The 27,159-nt window shown below is 32.9% G+C and overlaps 1 protein-coding gene across 1 annotated transcript in view; it reads right to left on the bottom strand.

The window, feature by feature from the left end:
• The window catches only part of PSMD14 (proteasome 26S subunit, non-ATPase 14), an 85,900-nt gene that overhangs the window by 6,134 nt on the left and 52,607 nt on the right, over positions 1-27,159 (bottom strand). Inside the window, exons 8-10 of the mRNA XM_006196215.4 lie at positions 16,027-16,134; positions 9,435-9,509; positions 6,045-6,170 (exon numbers count right to left, since the gene is read on the bottom strand). Coding sequence (XP_006196277.1) covers positions 6,045-6,170; positions 9,435-9,509; positions 16,027-16,134 — 309 coding nt within the window. The remainder of the gene's footprint in view (positions 1-6,044; positions 6,171-9,434; positions 9,510-16,026; positions 16,135-27,159) is intronic.

The following is a 27,159-nucleotide window of genomic DNA, read 5'->3' as shown; positions in this document are numbered from 1 at the left end:
GCAAAAACAAACATAAAACAATTAGAAAACTATCTGAGAAAGTATTAAAGGTATGAATATGGAGAACAATAAAACTGGATTTCCTATAACCATCAATTATTAAACATTAACATACATATTAATTTACTGAATCCTTAAGTAGTTAATCTACATTTTACATGAAGAAATAAGGCACTATCTCCTATATGTTAATTCCAGCAATACTTCTACTATAATTTTTTTTTCTTACTTCTCTTTTGGAATAGCTTATAACACTCCAGTACACTCCATGCATGTTCTCAACAGTAGAATTTTCATCATTTTACATACTCAGTAAGTAACTACTAAGTGCTCACAAAGAGTAAGACAGCTCCGGCTCTTCAAGAAGCTCACATTTGCGCTTTACTTTACCTGCCTCTAAGTCCCAACTTACAATGCAGAATGAAATATACAAAAAAGGAGTGTGCAGAGGAATGATGGGGACACACATAGCCACACAGCCAATAAGCAATGAAACTGTGACTTAAACATAGTCCTACCCATCTCCAAAGACCTCGAAGCAACATTCACGGCAATTTGAGAAATCATTACTTTTTAATGACACATCCTGAATAAAGCCAAATCCGTAATTTATTAAGTGACCTCTGAACAGCAAAAATTCTATTTAAAAACATAAAGAATCCAATTTTAAATGTAATTATATAAAATAGAGATAAAAGATAAAGATCGTGTGTGTGTGTGTTCCCATAAAAGCATGTGTATGTATAACAGAAATTGTAATTCAGCTAGTTAAAAAAATTTTCTATGGCAGAGTCTACTACTAGTTGCCTACTCAATATACATCTCCTTCTTCTTCTTCTGTAATATAATCCTGATTTTATTAAAAGCAGCAATGCTCCCAGGTAAAAGACTACATTATATAGCCTTTCCCAAAGCAAAGTATGTCCATTTGACCAAGTTCTGCCAATGAGATATAATCAGAAGTGCTATGGGACTTATGGAAAGGATCCTGAAAAGGAACTGGTGTAGCTGGTAGGTATCCCTCCTCTGCCCATCATTTTTCCCTGTTGCTTGGAACTCAGATGGGGATGGCTAAAGCTTTAGCAATCACCTTGAATCATGAGATCTGAAGGATGGAAGCCAATACAAGGAAAGTAGATCAAAAGATGGAGATATCTGGATCTGCAATAATTTCAAAGCTTCATACTGGCCTTGAATTGCAAGAGATGTACATTTCTACCTTGCTTAAACCATTGTTACTTAAGCTAACACAATCTTAGATATAAATAACAATTGCTTAGTGAAAAAACTGCAAATAATCCAGGATTTACATAAAGTATAATATTCCCCTACCTTCCACCTTGGAGGTGACACTGTTAACAACAGAATAGGTTGAGATATATGTGAGACAGAGAGGTATTATTGAAAATGGAGGGAAGATAACATAGTAGGCACTTTTCATATTGTTACACAATTTAGTTTTTCACACCTAACAGCAAGTTGTAAATATTTCTCTACGTTGGTACTTGTAGAATTTCATTCTTCATAATAAATCCTTAAAAGAGAACATGTTGGCCTAAAGAGTTATATGCACTTTTAAAACTGAAAAATAAAACTGGGAGATGGCCTTCAGAAATGTCATATGTCACTTTATTTCCCCACTAGTGGTGCATTTTTCCAAACCATTTTTTAATTTGAAAAGGAAAAAAAATCTGCTTATACTTTTAATTATTTTCTTTGATTACTTAATAAGACTAAACCTCTTTCATGTTTATATGCCATTTGTCTTCAATGAATTTTTCAACTCTGTTGTCCAATTTATTATTGTTTTTTAAAATTATTTTATAGGAATTCTTTGTCTATTATGCATTTTGGATACTAGCCATTTCTGTGTTATAGGTAGAAATATTTCCTCCCAATCTGACTCTAAATAAGCACTCAATAAATGTTATTTTTATTGCAGATAAACTTTACTGTTAAGTTTTCAAAAATTTCAAAACTCACTGATATTCTTACCAGCACTAAACCTTTGAGAAGCGCAATTGCAGCTTTACAAATACTGAGTCTTTCTTTTTGGAAACAAAGGAATTTACTCACAAAGGTTTTTATTATTATTCAAGTCATATACATATTCATATATTTATATTTTTAATAGTAGCTATTCCTAAGTATTTTGTAATTTTGGATGCTACTGTGAACTGATTTGCCTTTTATATTTTTCAATTGGTTTCAGCCTATATAACTGCATGGTTACTGTAACCTACACAATTCTCAATAATCGCAGTTCTTAGTTTTCTAGTTTAGTCTCATGTATTTCTATGTTTGATTGCAAATATATCCTATCATACTTAAATAATGATAATCTGGCCTGGTTTTCCCAATATTTATATCACATTTTGTTTTTCTTATCTTACTGCACTAGCATAAAACAAGACATTTAATTACTGTGGTAAACCAACTGTAGTTAAATATTACATATTTTATATGAAATTACGTGAAAGATGTATCCAAACATTTTTCAGGTTACTAAGTAGACAGTATTTCTACTTGAAAAGTAAACTGTCAGATCTCTGAATTTATAGGGCTACCTATTTGAAAACAAGGCAAAATTTTATGTTTCTATGCAATTCTTAAGACAGTCTTACAATTCATTTTTTCACTGGCATATTCATTCACAAATATCCAAATATTATCAATATTAAAAAACTGATGCATCTTGGCATGAAAAAATTAGGAGATTTGGAACAAAAGAGTTGTGGGTGCTGAAGTTCAGTAATTAGAGAAATCAGTGACTAATAATCATGCAGAATCTCTGCATGGACTTCAGATCTGAAATTAGAAAATTGGGATAAAAGAATTTAACTTTTTTTCTAGTCTTCTTTCACTTTAGGAGCTAACTGGCACCTAACAGTAATTACCTTAGTTTAAAACACCAACCAATTAAAAAGAATACTATGAAAAACTAGTAGTATGGGCCTTTCTTTTTATATTTTAAGTGTTACTAAAAACTCCACCGCATTCTCTTTCAATCACAGAGGGAATTACAGTCCCAAATTTGGACTCCTTCATATCACAGCTTACACATTGTTTTCATTTTATAACCAAACCTTACAAGTTTTTGAGTACTACAGAGAATTTTTTAAAACTGTAAAATAGGAAAAACTTCTGTGGATGGGCAGCAGTAACCATAAATAGGTTATTTCCTGGCAGTGGTACCAATAAGAATTTACTTAAACTTGTAATGCTACAGAAAAATGAAAACCATTCCTACAGTCTGCTGAATAACTTAAGTCATAACTTTTTAATTTATAAAAGGTTAACTGTTTTAAATACAATAAATTATTGCTTTCTCTTTAGTCTCCACAGCATGAAAACATATACTAGAAAGATAAATCTCTCTTTCTCTCTCTCTCTCTACATATATCTACAATCTAGAACCAGTGGGGATTTCCAGTTGGAACACTACTTGTAAATCAGCATGGTCTTCAAAGTCAAACCCAATTCTGCTGTAATTTAGTTTATATGGGCCCATCAACATTTTTTCAAAGCCCAATTCTCTCGAACAACTTGGTGTTACACTTGGAAAATTTTATACACTGTCTCTTGGCTAATATTTATTTTGTAAAATGTGTATAATTTAAACAGAGAAATGATACTTCTTTGGTGTGACAAGCAATATTATTTTTAACTGCCTCCAAAAGCTCTAGCCCCTGCCATTAATGTTTAGTCCCACATAGAAAACTGCTTGTTGAATACAGAACTCTTTATCTCCTTTCTCCATCTTTGCACTTCTACATAAATTGGAAATGTTAATGGTACCAACATACTTCCCAGTCACCAAGGCAGGAAACATTTAATTCATCTTTTAATTCCTCCTTCTTCTTTCACTTCATCTATCCACCTGGCACCATGCTTTATTTTATTTGCCTACTGAAGTCTCCCTTCCCACTGCCACTGCAGTAATCCAGACAGACACCTAGTATCTTTTATTTGGGAGCAAGCTCCTCCTAAACAGAATCTCCATTTCAAATCTCCCTTACAACACTTTCTTCCATACCATTGTCAAATTATGTTTCTAAAGTCAAGTCCTAGGTATATCATGCCCTTGATAAAAAATAATTCTACCTTGATTTTCCAAACCCTGTTACTTGACTTAAAAAACTTTACTCCCCACTACTCACCCTTTTATGTACACCCTTCTTATGTACTCTAGTCAAACAGTTTCCTAAAGATGCCCTTACATTTTCTATCTCCTAGTCTTTGCTCATGATGTTTAGCTGGCCTAGGGTAACATTCCTCTGTATGTCCAAATCTTATTCTTGCTTTAAGGTCTAGTTCAAATGTTATTACTCCCTAAGACTGCATCCTGGGTCTCTCCCAGTTGAAAGCAAAAGTCTCTGAACTTCTACAGGACCTCGCATGGACTTCTCTATGGCAGTGGTCTCCAACTTCTAACAAATGTCTTGTTAAAATGTAGATTTTTATTTAGTAGGTCTGAGAGCCCACGTTTCTAACAAGATCCCAGGTGATACTAATGCAGCTGGTCTGTGGACAAGTTGAATACTAAGGTGTTATGGAACACATCAATTTTGGCCTAGTACTCTGGTTATGAACTATTCTTACTGCCCCTGTTTTCCTATGGATGAAGGCAAGATCCCTGTTTTCCACTGCAAGTTATACAGGAGATATTCAATATTTGTAATCATGACATTGTATAATATGTATATATGCTTCACAAATTGCAGGTTTTTCAACCTGTTAATAGGCTGTAAGCTATATGTCTATGTATATACTATATGTGTATATAACTGAAACAGAGTGAAACTGAGTTCAAATGAGAAAAAAAATCACTTGTTATAAGGGTAAATGTTGTTTTGTGAAACTTTTGTTGCAATTATATATACTCACATTCACAAACATTTGCATGTCCTAGGTCAAAACATAAAATCTATTCTTTATGTGGGTTTTGGTCCAGAAAGCTGAAACCACATCCCCCCTCAAAAGACACTGAAATCCTAACCCTCCTTAGAGATTAGAGTTGTGCTGCCACATACCAAGGAATGCCTGGGACTAACGGAAGCTGGAAAAGAAAAACAAGGCTCCTCCTCTAAAGGCTTCATAGGGAGCACTGCCCTGCCAATACCTTGATTTTGGACTTCTTTGGAGTAAATTTGTTGTTTTAAGACACCCATTTTATGGTAGTTTGTTGTGGTAGCCCTACAAAACTGATACAATATAGAAGATACATTTTAGTCACAGCTCAAGTATTCTCTTAATTTCAGAATTGTAAAAGAACATTAATCTATGAACAAAACATTATAATGGCCACATATACTTAAGCATACAATAAAGATTTTCAGGAGATTCTGAAAAATACAACTTTTTTAACAACCTCATATAAAGTACTCTCCTTTAGTACTCGTCTTTACATCATCCTGTTTATTTTCTTCACAACACTATTACTATGTTATGTATTTTATGTATTATGATGTATTTATCTGCTTACTTTCTGTTCCCTCTACCAGAAAAATAAATTCTGTGAGGACAGGTCTTGTTTCTTACCATATTCCCAGTGCCTGGCACACAGCAAGTTTTCAATAAACATGTATTAAATGAAAAACATACAAGTTCATAAAATAAGTTACATGTATCAAGTATTAAATGCTGTTGTTCACATCTCCATGTTCCCCTTCCCTTGTAAGAAAAAGTTCTCTGATTAACGAAGAAACTTCAAATGTGAAACTATTTCACATGGTCTACAACAGGGGTTAGCAGACTAAAGGTCATGGGCCAAATCTAGCCAGCTGCCTGTTTTAGTAAATAATGTTTTACTACACAGCCTCACTCATCCCTTTATGTACTGTCTGTGGCTATTTTTTACACCATAATGGCAGAGTTGAGTAGTTGTGACAGACCAGATAGCCTGTAAAGCTTAAAATATTTATTATCTGATCTATAAAATAGGCCACTCTATTTCAAACTATACTGTATTTATACAATGTCTGACATCTAATCACATATATTCCAAAGATTATAAGAAATAAATGTTGAAAGTAAGTTTTTACCTTATTGTAATTCTTGGCTAATTCCAACATCTCTTTTACAACTGATTCATTGTGTTTACAGTGTTCACTGTAGTCCTGAAGTGTCAAACCTTCCATCCAACTCTTCTTATGCAAATTTAGCAACATCTAAAAAATATAAAGCAATGTAATTATTTCTCCATGTTGAGAAAATTTCCTTCACTTTTCTCGAGACACAACAAAAAACTTTTGGAATTAATGAATTTAAATTTAATCTTATTAATTTAAATAAACTTTAATAAGAATTCTCCTAAATTTACATTAATAAAGTCTAAGGAATACTCCAAGCCCATGGCCTTTGCATTTGCTGTCCCTCTGCCTAAAAGGCTATTTTCCTTATCTTTATACAGCTTACTTTTCTCACTCAGAGATAAATGCCACTCCTCACCATATATAAAAAAGCCACCTCACAGTATCTAACCATCGTTCCTTCCTTAACCTGCTTTATTATTTTTATAACACTATCAACACCTGAAATTTCTGTCTGCTGTTCAGTACATTTCTCTCTCACTAAAGAGAAATCAACAGGCAAGGACTTTGGTCTGTTTATTTTAAGATCACCAAGGTCTAGATTCTAGAATCTAGATCACAATCTAATCATAGCTGATAATAAATATCTATTGAATAAAACTACTACGTTACACACAGTATTTCTAATAGTTTATATAGCCCAGCTTTCAAATGCCAAGATAAGGAAGTAAATGGCCCATTTACTGAATGACTGTATATCAATCTTTCTGAGTCCCTGTGAATTGAAGGCTTGAATCAGATAATCTCTAAGTCTCCTTCAAATTCTAATATTATACCTATAATTTTAAAAATTAAAACTTCTTTATATCAGAATGAAAAGTCACAAAACTGGAAAGGAAATCACAGATTCATCCAGTTTGCAATCACATCAGCAAATTGGGGTCAGATCCTATTTGTGACCATGGAACTAAACACCTTAGCTCACTGTTTCTCCATCTGGACTCCTAGTTTTGAGTACATATTCTTAGAAGTTCGTAACTTTTCATGTTTGGAGTCTTAAGACAGTTTTTCTTAAAGTCCTGCTCATAATGTTCTTCAGTTGAGGACTATTGTTGAAAAAGAAGAGTTTTCTAAATGATTGATAAAAAATGGAGGCTACAGAAGTACAGTTGTTCTTTTGCTATCAGAACCAGTATACTTTAAATGAGACCCATAAGCCTTGAGGATCTGAAGACACAAATGGACATGTATGAATTTAGTTTAGAAAAATTACCTATGAATATATGTATGTACATGTATGACTGAACTACTATGCTGTACATCAGAAATTAACATTGTAAACTGACTATGTTTCAATTAAAAAAGAGAAAGAAAAGAAAAATCACTTGTTTCGAGATTTGCACATAAAAGCAGTACAAAGTTTTTCTTATGCTGGAGAATAAGCTGCATGGCAAAGTCACCTATGAGAGTTTTCAAGACACAAAGTTCCAAATTCCCCATTCTCCTCCTAGGGCCCAGAGAGGCAAGAGTAGTTTGGGGGGGAAAAAAAACTGGGAAAATGCTGCACAAGACATTCCAATACACAAGTAACTCTAATTTCTCTGATTGTTTCCCATCTTCTTGACACTGATAGTGTTTTAGAAAATACATCGTCAGGAAATTTTGTTGCAACTACAACTATCTATGCTATAAAGCTACCTATAATTAAATGTTGACAACTGAATTTTTCTGCACTTCAAAAGCAAACAAAGGAAGTTCCCACAGAGCAGCAGGATAATCCTACCACGCCTGAACAAGGATTCCACTGGGACCCTCAGGTAAGACTTGGGGTTAAGTATACAGGTTGGTGAGATAAGAGTAAAGGCAGGGCTTTTGGTATCAAGAAAGCACCTGAACTGAGCTATACTAAGAAGATAAATATAACATTAAATTATGTAAGTATTTATGTGTATGGTTTTTTATACCAAGAATGGTAGCTAAGTTTATGGGGTACCATAAGAGAAAAAAGGAAAAAGAGAAAAAGTTGATGTAATTAGATGGATATTTCCAAATAGCAGGGTCAGTTATCAGACTGATAAAAATATTTATATATCTGAATGAATTTTTCAGTTTGTGTATGACTGGTGCCCTTTTTCATGGCCTGTACCTATTCTGCATAAAATTAAAATAAGTATTGAAAATGTATCAAGATGTCAGCTAAATCCACCACAGCAGACATAAACTTTGGGACAAAAGCAAGCAGCTGGAAGAGAGCTGTGTGGCTCTGTGTCTCACCTCAGTCCAAGGAAGAACTGGTCCCCTGTAGCTCCTCACTCAAAACTGTGCTCAAGCACCTAGGACTTTACTGGTGGCTTTGAACTTTTGAAACAATGGTTTATCAAACTTCAGAAAATCTTATACAGCACATCCTCCCCCACAATATGTAAATAAGATTGAAAATGGAGGTGATCAGGTTGAAAGCGGGAGTAGTATGGAGAGCCCAACTTATTCCACCTCCCACACACCCTATGCACTAGAATCTCCTTCTAAGGTTAACTTTGTGTGGAACAGTTTCAATTAGTAAGAAAGGTCTTATTTACTACTGATTGCTTATCATGTTTGAGCTTCAGAGTAGACGTAGAAATCAAAACTTACTGGCTGTCAAATAGTACAAAATTTTTTTTAAGTCTTTCTCAGAGAGAAATACAAGAAGCTCATTTGGAGAATGACTACTTCTAATAGTAAAGGAAAAAAAGCAGTTCAGATTGTAATTTCAAAAAGCAATATGCAGACTTAAAAATTTTGAATTAGTTGAGAGAAAAACTGTACTTGAGATAATCCTAAAATAGTAGAAGCAAAAGAATACTAATACACCAAGATGCCAGGTAGTTTTAAAGTAATCAAATTAGAAAATTGCCTGGTATAAAAAGGTAGAAGAATTTAGATCTAAATATCTGAAATCTCTCAAAATGCATTTCCCTCTTGATTCACCTTTAGTTTATCTAGGTAACCATGGCTTTTTAAAGCACTATACAATTACAGTCTAATTTATTCCTTTAAAACTTGGGAAGCTACTTAGTACCTTAGTAACAAACAGCCATTTTATTGGATAAGATAAAATAATCAGAAAAATCACAGAATTAGAAGAAAGATTTTTATAATTTATCATAAAACCAAACTGGAATATTTGTTTCCTACTTCCTCTTCTGCTTTCGCATTTATTAATAAGGTAAAATGTCTTTCAATATGTACAATAAAATATTCAATATTCCTTTATTTTATGTTGCAGTTCATCAGGAATGAAAAAATACTTGAACACATTAATGGAAGAGGTCAATTAACTCAAATTCAAATATACCAAGGAATAGTTTAAATTATTTGGAAAAAAATTTCTTTTCCTCTAAGATAAAAATTTAAGCTTACCTTCTGTTCCAGTTCATTTTTCCGATAGTTAATAGTAATGGAATAATAATGTCTGTTTAGTCCATGAATTAATGCCTATATAGAGAAATGATTAGAAAAAGGACTGATTAATATTTTTCATCTAGTAAAATAAATACTGCTGTTTAAAACTGTTCACATATCCTGCAGACAATACCTTTACCATTGTCTAAAAGTGGCTTTTTAATCCCAAATAAAGATTAAATTATTTTTTTCTCAGCTACAAGTTTAGAAGTGAGGTTTAGAGATATGGGGCACACATTCTTTAAAGCATGATACAGAGCAGCACAAATTCAGCAGTTTTAGTAGCCTTGTGCAGAGTCAGAGACAGAGTTAGACCTTATCATGATCTAACTCATAAATTAATTATCCATAATTTATAAATAATACGTAATTTATTAAGTCTGATTTTATGATTTGCCTTCGTTATTTCAAAAGAAAAGCCTAAAAAGTCATAATAATATACTTAGTTCCTTCACACATAACATTAATCTGAAATTTCCCTTTTCTTAATTCAGCTCTAATATATTAAAATGATTGTGTCTGCACGTGTCTCCAAATTAACAAAATGGAGTTTATTCTTACTGGGTCTATTTAGCTCATGCTCTTACCCAGTGACAGGCAATCTCATCAAGCAGAACTTTTTCCACTGCGCTTGATCGCCAAGATAAACAGGAAAATCATAATAAAAATTTAAGCTAATGGCATGCCTCTGTTAAGAAACAATTTCTCTTCATGTGCTGTAATCCATTCACAACTGCTCAAATATCTAACTCTAGCAAGAGATTCAAATGAGGTTCAGAACAGTTTCTGGGGACTGCTGCATCAGCCTAAGACATTCCAGTACAGAAATACACATTGGACATATTTTCAAGTATAAAAACAAAAAAGCTCAGGAATCTTAAAATGATAAATGAAACAACCACCACACTGTCTAATAATTGAGATTTTTATAGTGTAGTCTTAAGGTGTTGAAATAGAAAAAGGAGTGGAAGGAAACATTTAAAGAGCACCTGGCACGTGCTTTACATAGTTAAGTCTTCTAATCTTCACAACAATCCAGTAAGGTAGGGTGGTTCCATCTGTATTTTGACAGATGAGGAAATAAGACACAAGTCTCAATTTTTTACTAGTTTATACCTAGTAAAAGGTAAAGCTGGGATTTGAACCCAAGTCTTTCTGACTCCAAAGCCCATGTTTTTTTGTTTTGTTTTGACCATACTATGCTATAATGTATTTTAGGGAATTCTTGGATTAAATCTTTGTACTTTAAGGACCAGGATGAAAACAAAGCATAGTCTTTATTTTTAAACTCTGCTAGGAAAAATCACTCCACCAAATAATAAACCATTTTAGATATGTACTGAAACAATCCCTTCTTATATTCTTAACATGTGCTATAATAAAACAGTTGATACACAACATTAAAGTACTAACAATATCTATTAAGTCTTCATTCATTACAATAATAATCAAGAGCAATGAATTAAATTTCAGTGCACAGAAATGCTATACTACTGTGCAGATAAAAAAGTAGAACTAATCAGTGCCTCCCTTAATCTGTACATCCTCTGGGTAGAAGAATCAGAAAAAGGTACCCAATACTCTAAGCAGACACAGCCCGGTTAGAGAGTGGAACTCACGTTAGATTTCAGTGCTAACTGTCCTCTAATCCAAGTGCCTTTGTGCAGTGCTCCAACTATATAATTCTACATAGTGGACATAAAGCTAATAACAGGTATGGCCAGCCAGATGAGCCCACAGACAAGTCCACATTTCAGAGACTGACTGTACTGCTGAAATACACCGTTTGCAATTTGAAGGCACTACCTATTTGATTTTCAATTACATTATTCAGTTAAAAGTAGTAAAACTAACATGAGCATCATGAAAGATTAGCAGGGACAATAACAAAATAAATAAAATTTAAATCAAATGATATCCTTAAGCCATCTTCCAAATTCACTTACTTATCTGCTGTGTACCCCCAGCGCATTCATCCCAAATCACACATAAACTGGCCACGTAGAGACCTCTTCCCATGAGCCCAAAAAGCACAGCATCTTTTATTTAGCTCAGTGAAAAATAAATTCTTTTGAACTAACCAGTCTAGCTGACATTGAATTACAAGTTGTGGCAGCATAGACGAAATACAAGATTAGCTTTACAAGGGGGAGACTAGCTTTCTGAAAGGGTCAAACTGCAAATTAAACATAACATACTAGCAAATGCCATAGTATATCAGGCAGATAAAGAAGTTATATAACCAGGAAATTTCTTAAAATATCAATACTTAAGTTGTAAATTTATACTTAAAAAACATATGACGAACTTAGGAAAATTTAGGCAATTCTTCATTGAACAGGATATTGTCCTGAAGCTCATTCACTGACCGTTTGAAATCTGCAAAGCACGGTCCCCTGTTCTACAGCATTATATATTGTGGGATAAATCAGCTTTCAGTGGCTGACCTGGGAAGCTAGCCCCTTTCCAGCACTATTTCTACGAAAACACATTCTGAATTTACTAACAGGACTTAGCTTATTTGCTTCTTGGATATCCTGACTCTGTTTTCTTTGTTCGCAGGCTGCCACCCTTTAAAACAAGGAGTTCTACCTAGGTTGGTACTCTGTATGGGTCTAAAATGCTATTTATTCTAGATAAAGAATGGTTTGAAGGAGGAACTAGACAAAGCAGAGTTATGACAATCCACTGATGTTATCTCTATGTTTCTTTAAATTAATCCTTAGAGTAGAGCTCTATAATTTTGTTGGTATGACAAATTTCTTAAAAAGTATGCAAATAATCATTACTGTGAAATAAACTTCAAAATCAACCACCATTTGAATTATTGATATATTCTGTATTCATTCACTCATGTGAATTATTAAACTTAAGTATTAGAAATATCTTTGGGAGAATAGGTACCAATCCTAATGAATGTTCAAGATTGGCTAAACCACTAAAGTATAAGTAAGAGGGAGAAAGAAAAGTAATAAACTTAGAACTGCAGCGATGTATAAGCAAAGATAGTAGAAACTATGGAATAAAAATACAGGCAGTTCATGAGAGGCAGTCAGTTACCAGGTTGGATGAAACTGTGTAGAGCCACATTTTCTGTAGAGGGATTGCTGACAATAGTTCCTAAAATAAGATCCTCTAACTTAAGTGGCTTCTTAACCACTTAAACGACTAAATAAATACTTAAAACATACTTAGAAGTAACTAAAACCAATCCTAATCATACTTCATTGGCACTGCCCAGACTATTGAGAAAAGGTCAGAAGCTATACTTCCATTCACTCACTGCTGTGGAAAAGCAGGCATATTTTAAAACACAGAGCTTATGAAGTATGTAATAACCTATTTATAGATTCTTGATAGGTTAAAAAAGTTTCATGCTCTTAAAAAGCTGTATTTATTTAGATGTAAAGATAAGCCTGTCTGTCTGGAATTGTTTTACAATTGATAAAACAAATGTGGCGCTAGGTATCATCCATTAAATTATACTTTAACATGAAGCTTTCTTTTTATTTATAAATATAATAACCCTGAAAAGAAACAAAACATGTGCTTTGTTCCCTCTAGAGTGGAGAAATGGGTTGCAGATAGCAAAAGAAAAGAGTTTTTGCTAAATACCTTTTCATATCTTCTGAATTTTGAATTGTATACATATATCTATGCTGAAATTAATTAATTAAAATTCCAAGTATAGAATAAAAGAATAGCTTTGGTTATGTATTAGGTCCTGTATCAACTCACTGGATAACCTAAGCAAATAATAAACTTTCTGGGTCTGTTTTCTTACCTACAAAATGACCACAATGGTTCCTTCCAGTGCAACTGTTTCATAACTACTTAATAACTACTGAAAACAATGCTTTTCAAATAGTTTAACTCTGTTAGACAATGCAACTGTACACAGGGCTACACTTAGAGGCTCACAACCCTAGTATATATGCATTAACATTCACTAAATGTCCATGCAATTGACAACCAGTCTTCATATATACTGTGGCCCTTAAGGATCTGAAAGGTCATTGAACAATTTTTAGTGGAATAGTTTAACATCTGTAGCTACTAAAATAAATGCTTGCTAACTCTCAATCCTATACACTTGACAATAATGTTAAATGTTTCAAGTACAAATTAATAAAAGCCTCATACATTAAAATAAAAGTCTGTAGTATAAGCATTATACTTTTTCCTCTCTACGAGGATTATTAATGGCTTATCTTATTTAAAAGATGAAAGTTCATATAAACCTTGTCTACTAGCTTTGCCTTGTAGCAGATACTTCAACACTGTTATCAGTGCTTTAAAAATAACATTTTCTAAAAGCAGAATATATTTCACTGTAGAAAGTTTAAGAAATAGGAAGAATGAAAAACAAGAAAAAAAAAATCCATAATCCTACTACCTAAAGGTAATCAATGCTAACATGTTGGTGTAAATAATAGGCACAGTTTACAGAAGATATGTTTTCAAAGAGGAGAACTTGTGTATCCTATGTTATAATCTTTTTCTTAACATATTTTGAACTTTTCTCAATATATTCAATAGTAGTCTATAATATAATCCTAGTATTTTCCCACAACGTATTTTAAGCATAAGAGTGAAAAAAAAAATCAGTGTTGAAAAGTATTAGTTACCCCAAGCATGAGCGCTCATGGTACCTGTCAGGTTTCTATCCCTACTACTTATAATTTGGTTTAGGAAGAAGACCTCTCTTAACATGAACTGATTTTCCTTTAAAATAAAAGGCATGGTCTTTCTAATCCCTGAGGTAAAGATCCTGCTAACACATCTTAAAATTCAATTTCTTAACACATCTTAACACTTCAGGTTCTTCTGGGCTGCCTTCCTTCTAGCTTATCTTAAAAAACTAAAAAACTGTTTTAAGGTGTGGCTTTGTTCTGTCACTTTTTGGCTTGATCCCATTTGAGTGTTTTAGTATTGGAATTGTCTTAAAACTGTAAAGCACCCAGATAGATGTCTTACTGATGGGCGCTAGACAAACTGTGAAATAAATATATTTACAGATTTTTAACTAGAAGGCAAAACAAACTAAAATGAAATAAACAACGATGCTATAGCTGTTATATACACAGGTCCTTTTAACTTGGGTTTGGAACCTCCTTCTTAAGGTCTATGTTAAATTACAAGATTATAAGGTAAAAAATACAAACTGGACTGATACAGAAAGAAACATTTTAATTATTTTGTTATACTCAATTTTTAAGGTTAAAAAGCAGTGTTTAAATTTAAAAGACGAAATCTGCAACAGGTGGCTGCTGACTTGCAATTAGTAAAAACTTATGGCAAAAACATACCATGCAGTAATCAAAATGATCTTAGACTATGAGATGCTACTTAACCTTCTGCAAAACAAATAATGAAGCAGTATGATGCTATGGGGGTTTTAAAGAAAGGTCATTATCACAGGCTAAACAGGCCCAATAATATATTCTCTTGAAACATGCAAGCATGGACTTGTCTGTACCCAATCAAAAACACTGATAGCTTATCTTTTACTCATTATACTTTGCAGTCTTCTCTGACTTGTAAAAAAATTTTTCAAAAGCAACACACCTCAATCCTTTAAAAAACAAAATTTCACTTCGATGATTTCAGATGAGTGTCTGCTGAAAATGTAAGCATCTAAAAGTATAAAGTCATCAAAGTGTAACCTAGCTTAACCATGGTTAACTGTCAAAGCCACAACTCCCCAAAGACAATCATATGACAGAACAAGGTTTCAGAAGGAGAGCAGGAACAGCTACTATAATGTCTCTGTCCTATGTGTTCTATTTAACCAAACATGGTATCTCTGTCCTTTTAATTAATCTTCAGAGAAGCAATTAACTATACAAACACAGGTTGTGGTGCATTTAAAAACACATTTAAAATAATTTTTGCAGATAATAAAGATTTGTGTAAAAACAATGAGGCATGTGAATGACACAAAGAAAACATTAATCACTCAGGAGGATATTAAGTGTCTGAATAACTGCAATAATAGTGGTTGCCATCATTAGAAAGAACAAGATATAGATTCTAATAAAAAGCAATATATAACCATGTTTTATATCATTTGTCTTAAAGGTAGGGAGTAAGCAAAAAAAATGGTAGAAAAATTTAAACACCATTTAAGGACTCCTTCTGGGGACCTCTTAAAGTATACAACAATTTACCACTATTTACTGCTATGAGAAAGGCTACTAACCAATCAATAATGATACCTAACACACTCCTCCTGAAACTCCTGTCAGTCCTTTCCCACAGTGTTAACCACACAAAGCTGTAAGGTACTGTCAAGATTAAGGCTCCACTATAGTTCCAAAAAAGGTGTCCTCAAATTATGTTAGGACAGTTTAAAAGTTTCACTAAAAGCTGACTCATATATAAGCAAATCTAACTTCTGCAACACTTTTCCCATAATCTCCTTTTAAAGCACAAAAAAATTAACTGCAAAACAAATTAAAATGCTAAGTATTGGATCTTAAAATGTCCATTGATAACAGGCTTTTAAAATGTAAAACAGTTTTAACACAGTATCAAATACAGGCATTACCTGGATAGATGGCTTGTTTAGGTGACCCAGATTTGAGGTTGTTTGTCTTGGTTCATGTCCTAAGACCATCATATTAGCATTGATCAATCTGAAGGCATCAATAACAACCTGTAAAAACAAGGTGTCAGGTCAATTCTTTTTTAAAAGCAAGTGATGATGCCAAGCAACAGTGGACAAGGCATGATCAACTTGCATCTGTTTCTGGCCTATTTCCAGAAAATCATTTAATTATAATATTAATAAAAAAGAACCTCCTGCTGACTGTGCCATCAGCACACCACCCTCTATCTTGTAATGTAAGGTGACACCAATTATTGCAATTTTCATGAAGCAGTAAAGGGAAATACGAACTTTGCATCTTTATTATTGAAATACGTCATTACTAAACTTACACCAAACAGTCTTCATTGGTGTGCATATGTCTGTCACCTAAATTTTACCTAATCAAAATGAATGACAAAGAGAAACTAAAACTGAAAGTGAGCACAAGCTAAGGGACCACATCTAAAGCCCAGCCCTGTCACATCAATTATACTACCTCAGTACTTGAAATGACAACAAAATTACAACCAGCAAGGCACTTGCTCCACGTATTCTCTTCTAGTCAGATACCTTTTACTTCTTGTGACTATAAAAGACTTTATACCTTGTCTGATGGCCTTAAATATCCAAGCCACTGTCAAGAATAGGAGACACAATGCAAGAAAACCAAGGTCATCTATGCTTTTAAGCCAGGAACATGGGACAGAATGACACAGCCCTAAGTTGATAGTAAAGAAATAAGTATCCTCTTTTTACTATGTGTATTCAATATTTCAGTACAGAAAAACTTCAAATTCTTACGTGATATAAATCATCTACTGTCTCTTACATATTAAGAGTTTTAACAAGAATCACATACTATCTTAATGCTTTCTTCTGTTCATTATTATGGATTTGAAAGAACTCATTAAAGCTTTTAATTTTAAATGTTGCTATGTTTTATGTTAAGAACCTGGGACCTTAAGACAGATGCCTCTTTTAGGGAATTTAAATCAATTTCCTAGAGAATAAACTCAATACATTCTTCACATTAAAATATCTTAAAGCAGGATAATATAGTTATTTCTAGATTTGCCTTTGAGAGTGTTAAACAACTGACATTTATCACTGTTTTAAACACTATTGTCAACTAGACTGTTTCTCATATGTATAATTATTGTTTGAAGATACTAAGAGTTTAAAAAAAATTTACTTTCAAATTAAGCCACCTGGAACCTCATCAAGTCTGAAAAATCTGTAGTAAGTATTACTACATGCTATACGCTAAAGAGCAAGACTTAAAGAAAGAAAACAAAATTTACCCTTTCTAAAAAGCTACCACGAAGGGTCAATAGCACCAAAGAACACAAACTTGGGCCAAAGCATTATGACAAGTGAATCAATCTAAGGTCTCTGCCTACTCCACTAGGCCAAAAAAAAAAATCAACTTTGAATTTTGCTTTTATTTCTAACAGTCTGAACTTCCCCAAAGACTTCTCTGGCCTTAAAATAAAACCAAGTATCCTCAGAACATGCATGATTTAATAGTTCATGAAAACTTTTTTCCTTTTATACAATAACTGTAATCCAGACTTCACTCTCAAATTAATGTGTAAATAAACATGGCCGAGGTTTACACTTCTTGCTTATACTTAAATTTTTTTCTAATCACATTTTTTCTGCAAAACAATAAAATACTAGTATCAAACATGCTTTAATTAGATATTATCATATTTTCAATAACTTTTAAAAACATGAAGTAAAATTTTCTAACATTTTCTACTAAAAAGCACATAAAATAAAATTAAAATGTAGGCTAAAGAAGGGAAAAGAGACCATTTTGATACATGTACAACTTAAATAAATACGAAATTAAGAAGTGCCTCCCTAACCAATAGCAGTAAATACTTAAGAGCAAAGTATCATTTTGGTCTGTTTTTAGAATACTTTGATTCCATTTAAAGATTTCAGTATCATTTGTAGAAAAAAACCACTTCTACAAATCGATGAAAATTCCATTATATATCACAACAAGATGCCTTTTTATACCGAATGCTTTCAAACTAGAAAAGCAAAACTATTTTACACAAAAATCTCTGTAGTATTTCTCTGGACTATTTTTTATGAAACTTCATAAAAAAATGAAAATACCAGCTAAACAGATCTCACAATCAGTTAAAAACAGTATGAAATAAGAAACCTTTGAATTCTATTAAAAATTAAGACAAAGATTCAAGAATTTAATATACTGTTCAACTAATAAATGATGGCCCATGTGAAATGACATGCTTAGATTGACAATTTATGAGTAGCAATATGATAGCCAATAGAAAATGAATACTTTACATTAAGATTAAAGGAATTTGCTGCCATCACTATAGCAACTGTCTTAAGGAAACTAACATGTTCTACAACCTGCAGACCAAAATTAGACTTAGTACGCAATAAAAACATAAATATGGCAATATAGGCTACATTTTAATTTCTGTACAATTTTATAATTGCTTTTTGCTCTGTGAGAATAAGTGGGTTTCTCCTTTGGAGAACCTATCAAAATAGACTCATTAATGTCCAGTGCACTAATGAGCAATGGGTGAAGAAGGTGTTAATTATGCCACAGTAAGATTCAAGGAAAAGCCCCAGTGAGCACTTGGAGGTGTGTATAAGCTGAAGGCGTTTCTCCATGTTTATGTATTTACAGCATGATGCAATAGAATGACAGCAAAATGGTCACTCAGTGGATAAGAAAGGAAATCTCAGATACAATATACTGAACAAAGAACCCCCAAGGATTAATTAAGGTATGGGAGGGGGTAGGGGAAAATCCTTTTTTTTTTTTTTGAGCTATACAAATTTTCTACAGCTTGTTTTAAAGTATACATACATTAAAGCAGTTCAGCTTAAGTCTTATAAATCCAAAAAGTAATTTAGTCAAAAAACTGCACAAAAACTACCTCCCTAATGTGCAATAACAGAAACTTCCAAGCTAAAGTATGAAGAATATTTTCAGGAATATGAAGCTAGACTTTTATAATTCGTTTCCATGCTGCAGTCCTACACACCACATTGAATCTCTATTCACTGGCCTGACCATTTAATTTTTTCTGGTACAAGTGCCTTGAGACTTTTCAGAGGTCACTGCAACAGTAGACAGCTTATAACAAAACCATTAGCAGTTTGGCTAGCTTAGGGAAACCTCTTACTTTCCTTTTTTGTTTATTATCACTGCATGAATCTGCAGCATATGATAGTTTATAATTTCTCAGGCTTGTTAAATTCATGTTAAAGGTCTGTTTTCTTGTTGAATAAATTTTGTTCATATAATGCTGCCTATTTCATACACTCAGTCTTTAATAGCACCTTTGGTCTATGCGCAACTCACAGATCAAAACAGAGGACTAAAATAGGGGTTGATGATGCTATTTACATGTGTGATTCCTGCTGTCTTCTTGTTAGTAGCTTTAATATAATAGAAGACCTTGTCTGTTTTGTAATTAACACATCTTTACTGGAGAGATATTTGGAAGTGATTGCTGTGAATATACTGGTTAGTAAAATAAACACAATCACACACCACTTTCTGTTATCAGACAAATTTGTGAATTGTACACATTATACTCCAGATCAACAAACTGTGATATAACAGCCAAGTAGAAGACACATATTTATATAACCCTTTATTTTTCTGAAAATATGTATTCACTCTGACCTTGCAAATATAATTAGCTTGTGGGATGTGCAGATTTCAGTACCATGGTTGCTTTACTAATTGCAACTCTTGGAAATAGATACTAAATATTTGGAAGCTGCCAATACAAAATAAAAACTGCATCTTTTTTGTACATCTGTCTTAGCTTATAAAAGCAAAATAGTTTTAAAAACAATACTGTATTCCGTATTTATTTCAAGTATACCCAAGGGTCAAGGACCTACCATTTCACTTTAATAATGAATCTGGTTTAGGGCCCAAAATTGCAATTATTTTCAAATTCAGTTTAATCCATAATTTTTTGGCTTCTTTCATGAGTATAGTACAGTTTATCCAAATGCTATTTATTTTAAAATTCATGTTTTCATATCAACTGCTAGGTTACTGAAAGACTAAATTTCTAAAGCACCAACCTATAGTTCCCAATTTTTACATTCAAAGGAGGTTATTTTTTAAGTGAAGCTCGTAAAAGTAATTTAATACAAAAGCATCTGAAAGAAAAATGCACAAACACTTCTGGCAGTAGATACTATAATTCATAATTTCTCTGTCTCTTTTTTAAAATTTTATTTTATAGTAGCTGCCTTTGGCATTCCCAACTGCCCTTGTATTGAAATCAATGACTATGGTATAAGTGTTTATATATTAAATGAGCTGGGGGGAAAAAAGCTTGGAAAAAAAAAATTAAGACCTCAAAATCAATGTCAAATACCAAGAAAAGAGAAAAGCGTTACAATTCAGTTACCAGTTAGGTTACATATTTAAAAACACAGAAACACACCATCATATAAAGTCAGTCTCTAAATGACTATAAAAATGGTAGGTGTGGAACGAAAAGCAACACCCCATATCAAACACCCTTTATCACCTAGAAATGACCTGTTATCAACTGCTTAGGTTGTTTCTAGATGCTTTAAAAATTAAGGGTGCATGTGACCTGGGAAGTACTGCTGGGGTTTGTGACCATTTCGTTACTTCTGCTGCCATGCACTGCCAGACATCTATAAGAGAAAAACATCTTATGTCTCTAGTAAGCCCACAACATAAAAAATTCAAAGAAATCTTACTTTTTATGCCATTTCCAATGAAAAGCACTAAGAACTAAAACTGACTCATGCCAAATGCATATCACTGAATTGCTGTGATTTCCTAGTCTCAAGTTTGCAACATGGAAATTATTTATAAAATGTCAATTTTAGCTCTGGAAAAGAAATTCCTATGTGTATGTACATTTTATTTCTTCATCCTTGGAGAATTGCTTATTGTAGCTAGAGATCTGTAGTACAACTTCAATATATTGGGAGAAAAGGGGGAAGGAGTGTAACTAGCATAATGTACTTTTTTTGACAAGTGAAGACATGCATCAAAATTCAAACAGTAAAGCCAGAAGTTCTGAACATATATGCTTTAACAAAAACAAAATCCATCTCTAGAAACTAGTATGGCAAAAGGTAAACATTTTTAGATCCATGAAACTTCAAAAAAGGAATACAGTCAAGTGATAAAGTTTAGCAGAATTTTTACAGTGATGCATGTAGGCAGTACGGTATAGGTGGTTTAAATGCGTAAGACACTCTGGAGTCAGAATTCACCTAAGTTGAAATTCTGGTCCTATCACTTGCTAGTTCAGTGACCTAAGTAAGGTTAAGTGTTATTTAACCTCTTGATGATGTCTCCATTTGCTCATGAATGACACCTCACAGAGTTGGTGATAAGATTAAATAAAATAGTATCACTGTACCTGCCACTATAGATGTTAGTATTATTAACTGTGGTGGTCATGGAGCTGCCCAGCTCAGATCTTTCAACAGAACCTACTGTAGAGAGCATAGCTGACTCACAAACTCCAGATGCTACACCTTTGGATCCTCTAGGGGTTCACCCCATGTCACACTTCTCTTGGGCTACTTACTCCCAGCCATTAACTGAGTACAACAGAGATACTATAACCTAGCCATTCCTGACAAATGAGGGCCTCTTCTAAAGGACAACTGTCTCAAGGACTCCCCAACAGCCTGGCTGAAACTTTCTCAGAAATATGCTGCAGTCTGACACTCCATCTACCCAACCCTACCTTCTCTTTCTCCTTCCACAAGGTCAAATCTGTACTGCTGTGTGAAGAGTCTCCCCTTTATCTTTCACAGGTGTTTCTCCAAATAAATCTCTTGTATATCTAATCCCATTTTGGCATCTGCTTCTTGGAGGTCCCAAACTGACATGGTAAACTAACCAGAGTGCTGCTACGGCAATACAGTGTTAAAGTTAGAAAAAGCTACCCCAAAAACCAAATCAGAATTATAAATCTAGTATCACAGACATTTGGTATATGAAAACATCAATAGGAAATTAGGGAGAGATCTTTAAAGACATATTTCCTTAGGAAAATTCCTAATTAAAATAAAAAAATTTAACAGTTATACTGAATATTATTATCTCTTTTTAAAAATGACAATATGCCTAGAATCTTGATACTCCTGCATGATAGGTATTTCTAGACTTACAGGTGACGAATAAACAGCAAACTTAAAAAGTGAACTTCTCAGGGACCACTGTTGACCTAGAAGAGACTACCATCTCTGGGTCACTGATCTGATACCAACTCTATCTGGTGGCTACTCGGCCAGCCTACATACAATGAACAAATGACTTCAGATTCCTTTCTAGCAGACAAGTGAAAGCAACACAATTGGTATGCTTAATAACAGGTCCACATAAAGTAAAGGGATAACAGGCTCTAGAGACCAAAGGGCAGGGCTTACCTATGTTAGAAGGGCAGTAGGGCAGGCTAGGATAAGGGGAATAATGGACTTACATATATTTCTCATGCTTTAACATCACCCTCAAAGTAAAACATAAAATATACCCTTCAAACTGCTATCCCTCAAAAGGCAAGGTCATTATTGTAGGAAAAATATGTAAAGGTCAACTTTGCTATATATCACTTTTACATCTTTTTATTGGGCTTATTAATTATTATATAGAAATTATGTTGTCAATAATCAAGAAGCTGGTATTAATATTCTCAATTTATGGATAAAGAAACTATGGCTCAGAGGACTTGAATAAATTAAATGAGATGACAACCAGTAAGTGATACCACTATACATTTGTACATGCACAGCATGCCAAAGCCAGCACTCTTCATCACCAAGCTACTTGATATAACAGTTATCCTAACACAAAAGCAAGAAAAGACTACTATTAGATTCAGTTACTGCACAGCAAGGCTTGTGCCTTACTCACCAATGAATATCCATTCCCTAGCAGAGTACCTGGGATGCCTAATACAATGCAGAATAAACATCTACTGAAATAAAAGGTCCAAGAAAGCATTTTTGGTTACTGTTCAACGTAAAGTTTTACTATTTGTGTTTATTTTTCCTTAAAACAAAAACAATCATTATCTATAAAAATCTAATCACTAGCTTTACAAAGTATATACTTCCCATTTCCCTATCACTGCTCAGTTCTGAATTCATGAAACACTCTTCTAGGAATGTTGAACTGAAAAACTCAAACGTCACAAAGCACTGACTTACATTTAATCAGGAATAAAAACTGCATATAGTAAAGCTATTCTGAATGTAAAAAGTGGCAGTGGGCATCTACTAAAAAGCTTACTAGTATTCTAAGAATAATCACTGATTATTAGAATAATAATCAACTATAACTTAGAAGAAAATTTACCACCATAATCAATTCTAACCTCTTCAGAAGATTACAGTGATAATGACACATTAACCTGCCAAAACTAAGTCCCAGGGACAGAAACATCCTAACAATTCAGAAGGGCTAATGTCAAATTATTTCAATGTGATCTTAAACAATTAATATATATGGGCTATGATAAGCCTCTTAAAGAAAGTCATAGTTTCCATTTTCCAGTATAAAACTGGCATTAAGGACAGAGTATCTTCTTTCCCTTGTGTATCTAGTGTATGCTTGGCAAACAGTAGTGATCAATAAATATCTGTTGAATGAATGACCAGGGATCATTAAGTTGGGGAAAGAGAAAGCATTCAAGAAGCAAAAGAGCCCATAAATAACATTTTTATAGATAATGGGACATTGTTTCAAAGGTTTCCCTGTATCTTTATAGAAACAGCTGGATTCAAACTAATTTGAAGTAGATTTATGCCATTCAAATGCATAGCAAGTATCAAACAATAATAAACAGCTCAGAAATTATAATATAGAAGTTCTAAATAAAAAGAACTACATTAACAACTGTTAGTTCTATATATGATTTATGTTTCTTAGGCTTTTAAACATAACTTGTTTTAACACTCCAAGCTGACAATTTCTGATTATATCAGCTAAATTAATATTATAAACTATTAAGTCTGTCTATCAGGAATAGTATAGGTACATTAGCACCTATAATATTTTCTTTGCCATCCTCACAGATTAAATCTAAGTGTGTTATAAAACTTCAAACTGATAATAAGAATGAAAACCAGGAAGCAAACAAAAGATAATATAGTAACTAAACTTGTTCTGAGAGTTGGATAAGTATGCTCATAGAGCTATACTAGGAATGGAAATAGAACTTTTATGTGTCCTATTTTCTATTTTTCTCTTTCAGTCTGGAAAACTAGGCAAAGAAAAAATTGTGTGTGTATACAATTTGAGATTAGGACTATTCAGCCCTAACTGACCCTCATGGGATACTGATCAAAAGAAAATCTTATGAATAACAGATATTCTAAATATCTTCCACTACCATCAGAAGATAAATGACATGTTAAACTTTACCTCTGATTACACAAGGTTCTGATTAATCAAAGCTAATGTCTATGAACAAACTGGCTCACTGACCATGTCAATTTCACATTTTACTCATTAAATAAATTATTCTATGACTGCTAACATATACAAATTACTTAACTACACAAAATTAACTGCAGTTTTCTTATATGCTAAAAGTCAAAACTGGTAATAGTTAACCACTGACACATGAATTCCTTGATTTTATTTTATAAACAATTATGAAAAAAACTACTTTTTGCAAACACTACATCAGTTTCAAGATATGAAAACATATTTCCTATAAAAGAAGTTCCAGTCTTGTAGGGGAGACAACACACAGATGAATAAAACACAAAATGGTTTTAAGTGAAACACATTAATCATGTCAAAGGCCAGAATTTTAACATAATATATTTATTTTCCTTTTTATCAGCATGCACTAGAGAAATAGTTGGAAAAACAGTAAGTGCTCAATAAAAAATCAGCTGAATTAGAAGAGTATCTTACATTAGTCAGGATGTCCAAAATATTTTTTTAAAGTTTTCATTTCTTCTGTAGTTATTACTTTCACCTCCCCAAAGTGAGCACATTAGTAATTAATTCATAGACTTGTTCTTAACAAAATTTTCAGAAATATTCATTGCTTTTTAAAATGCTAGTTGTTTTACCAGTATTGATTATTTTAATCTTCAGAATAATGAAGTGACATTTATTACACAACTCCTATATGGCATGTGCACTGTAACGATTATATATATCACTTCATAGTATTTATAAATACTATGAGATGGTTACTAAAATCTGTTTTATAGATGAGAAAACTGAAGCTCAAGAAGATTAGGTAACTTGCTTAAGGTCATGCTGTAAAGAAAAGATAAAAATTGGATTCTAAAGCAAGCCTGATCCCAAAGCCTGTGCTCTTCATTACTCTATGCCCTGCCTTTATAACATTTTTAATAATAAGAAGTAAATGCTAAAACAAAACTATTATTGGAGCAGTTTAAAATTTCCACCATCCTAAAACTTTCTAATATAAAATTTCTTGGATAAGTAAAATATTTTCTCCCTTATCTTGAAAAAGACATAACCCTCCAGATATTCGAAAATAAAAGGTAAGCTCTTATAACATTTATGCCTTAATTCTTTCCTCCTGTATTTGTATTTACTCTTCAGAGCCCCATCTTTTCTGAAAAACACTGATTAAAAAACAAACAACAACAACAACGACCAAAACTACTCACTATACATTCTAAAATATGTGTGAAAGAAGAATGAACAAAGAGGTAAATACCACCTGAAATGGTACTGTCTCTACATTTTTCCCCAAGGGTACAAATTCTTCTTTTCTGAGTGATGTCCTGCCCATCCCCTAAAGTTTAGCGCAAGCTTCATCTACTTTGTGCAGCCTACACCGATTTCTACCCGCTTCTAATTTAATTTGCATTTAACTACGTTTGCTATACAAGTACTACTTTATTGCATATTGACACATAAAAGGTTCTAAATACATATTTGTTGAATTCTTTGTGGCTAGAAATCTAATTAATACTTAGTTACAGAAACAAAGCAGTATCAGTATAAGCTGTATTAAATTATTATGCAATGTAAGATTATCAGCATACAATTGGCAGAATGGTATCTGGCTCACTAGTGACACTAAATGTATATGACTTATTTTCTCAAAGAGACTAAGACCATTTTAAATTTATTTTGTATTCCCAAATCATTAGCATACAGGCACATGAGATGTATTTAAACACCTGCTGATGAGGTGATCTGAAACTAGATAAACATCACATTTGTAGAAGTCCATTGAGTATTTCTGATCAGAGTAAATAAAAAATCTTCAAGAAAATCTAGCCAATGTGAAGATTTATTTGGACTAAAGGGTTTTTAGTTATTTTTTAAATGTTTTCAAAATAGAGAACAGACACAAAGATTGTTTGGAGTTAGTAGGTAACATCTGAGCATTTTACTGACAGGAATCCCAATAAGAAAATTAGTTCTCAAAAGCAGTAATAATTGTATGCTAGCTAGTTTTATGACTCTGTACAAAGTAATTGTTCTTTTTGCCCTAAGGAAGAAGTATAGCCATATTACAAGTTGAATTAACTTCTAAATTTTTGCTGGATCAATTCCAGTTGTAGGCTGAATATACACGATAGCAAAACATTAAGCAAGAGGCTGCCATTTGAGAACAAAGTTTAAAATATCTTAAAACATGTTTTTTTACAAATAAACTAAAACAGAATCTTAAAAACTATTTTCAATGGTAAGTTTAGATTAGAGCTCACTGGTGATATCTATGAGCTTACACTCTATTTAAATTACAAACAGTATTATTGATTTTTCATCTATCATTTCTAACATTTACATAATTACATAATAGAGTGATATGGATTCTTTATCATATAGTATATTTTATTATTTATGTTGGTTTCAATGTTCGGTCTTAGGGATGTTACAAAGGCTGACAGGGAGGAAACTGTCTAAACTGTTTTTTAAAATGAACAGAACAAATACCATATGAGAAAAATCAATTAATATATAATGCCTACTAAAAACAGAGAGATTGAGAACTCAGAGAACTTACACTGAGGGGAATGATGCCTATCCATACAAGTTAAGAAAAGGCACTGCAATGACCTTTGATA

The sequence above is a fragment of the Vicugna pacos genome, chromosome 5 (assembly GCF_048564905.1).
Source record: "Vicugna pacos chromosome 5, VicPac4, whole genome shotgun sequence".
Classification (NCBI taxonomy): Eukaryota; Metazoa; Chordata; class Mammalia; order Artiodactyla; family Camelidae; genus Vicugna; species Vicugna pacos.
Note: the sequence above shows the minus strand (reverse complement) of the source record. Positions and strands in the feature narration are given on the sequence as shown.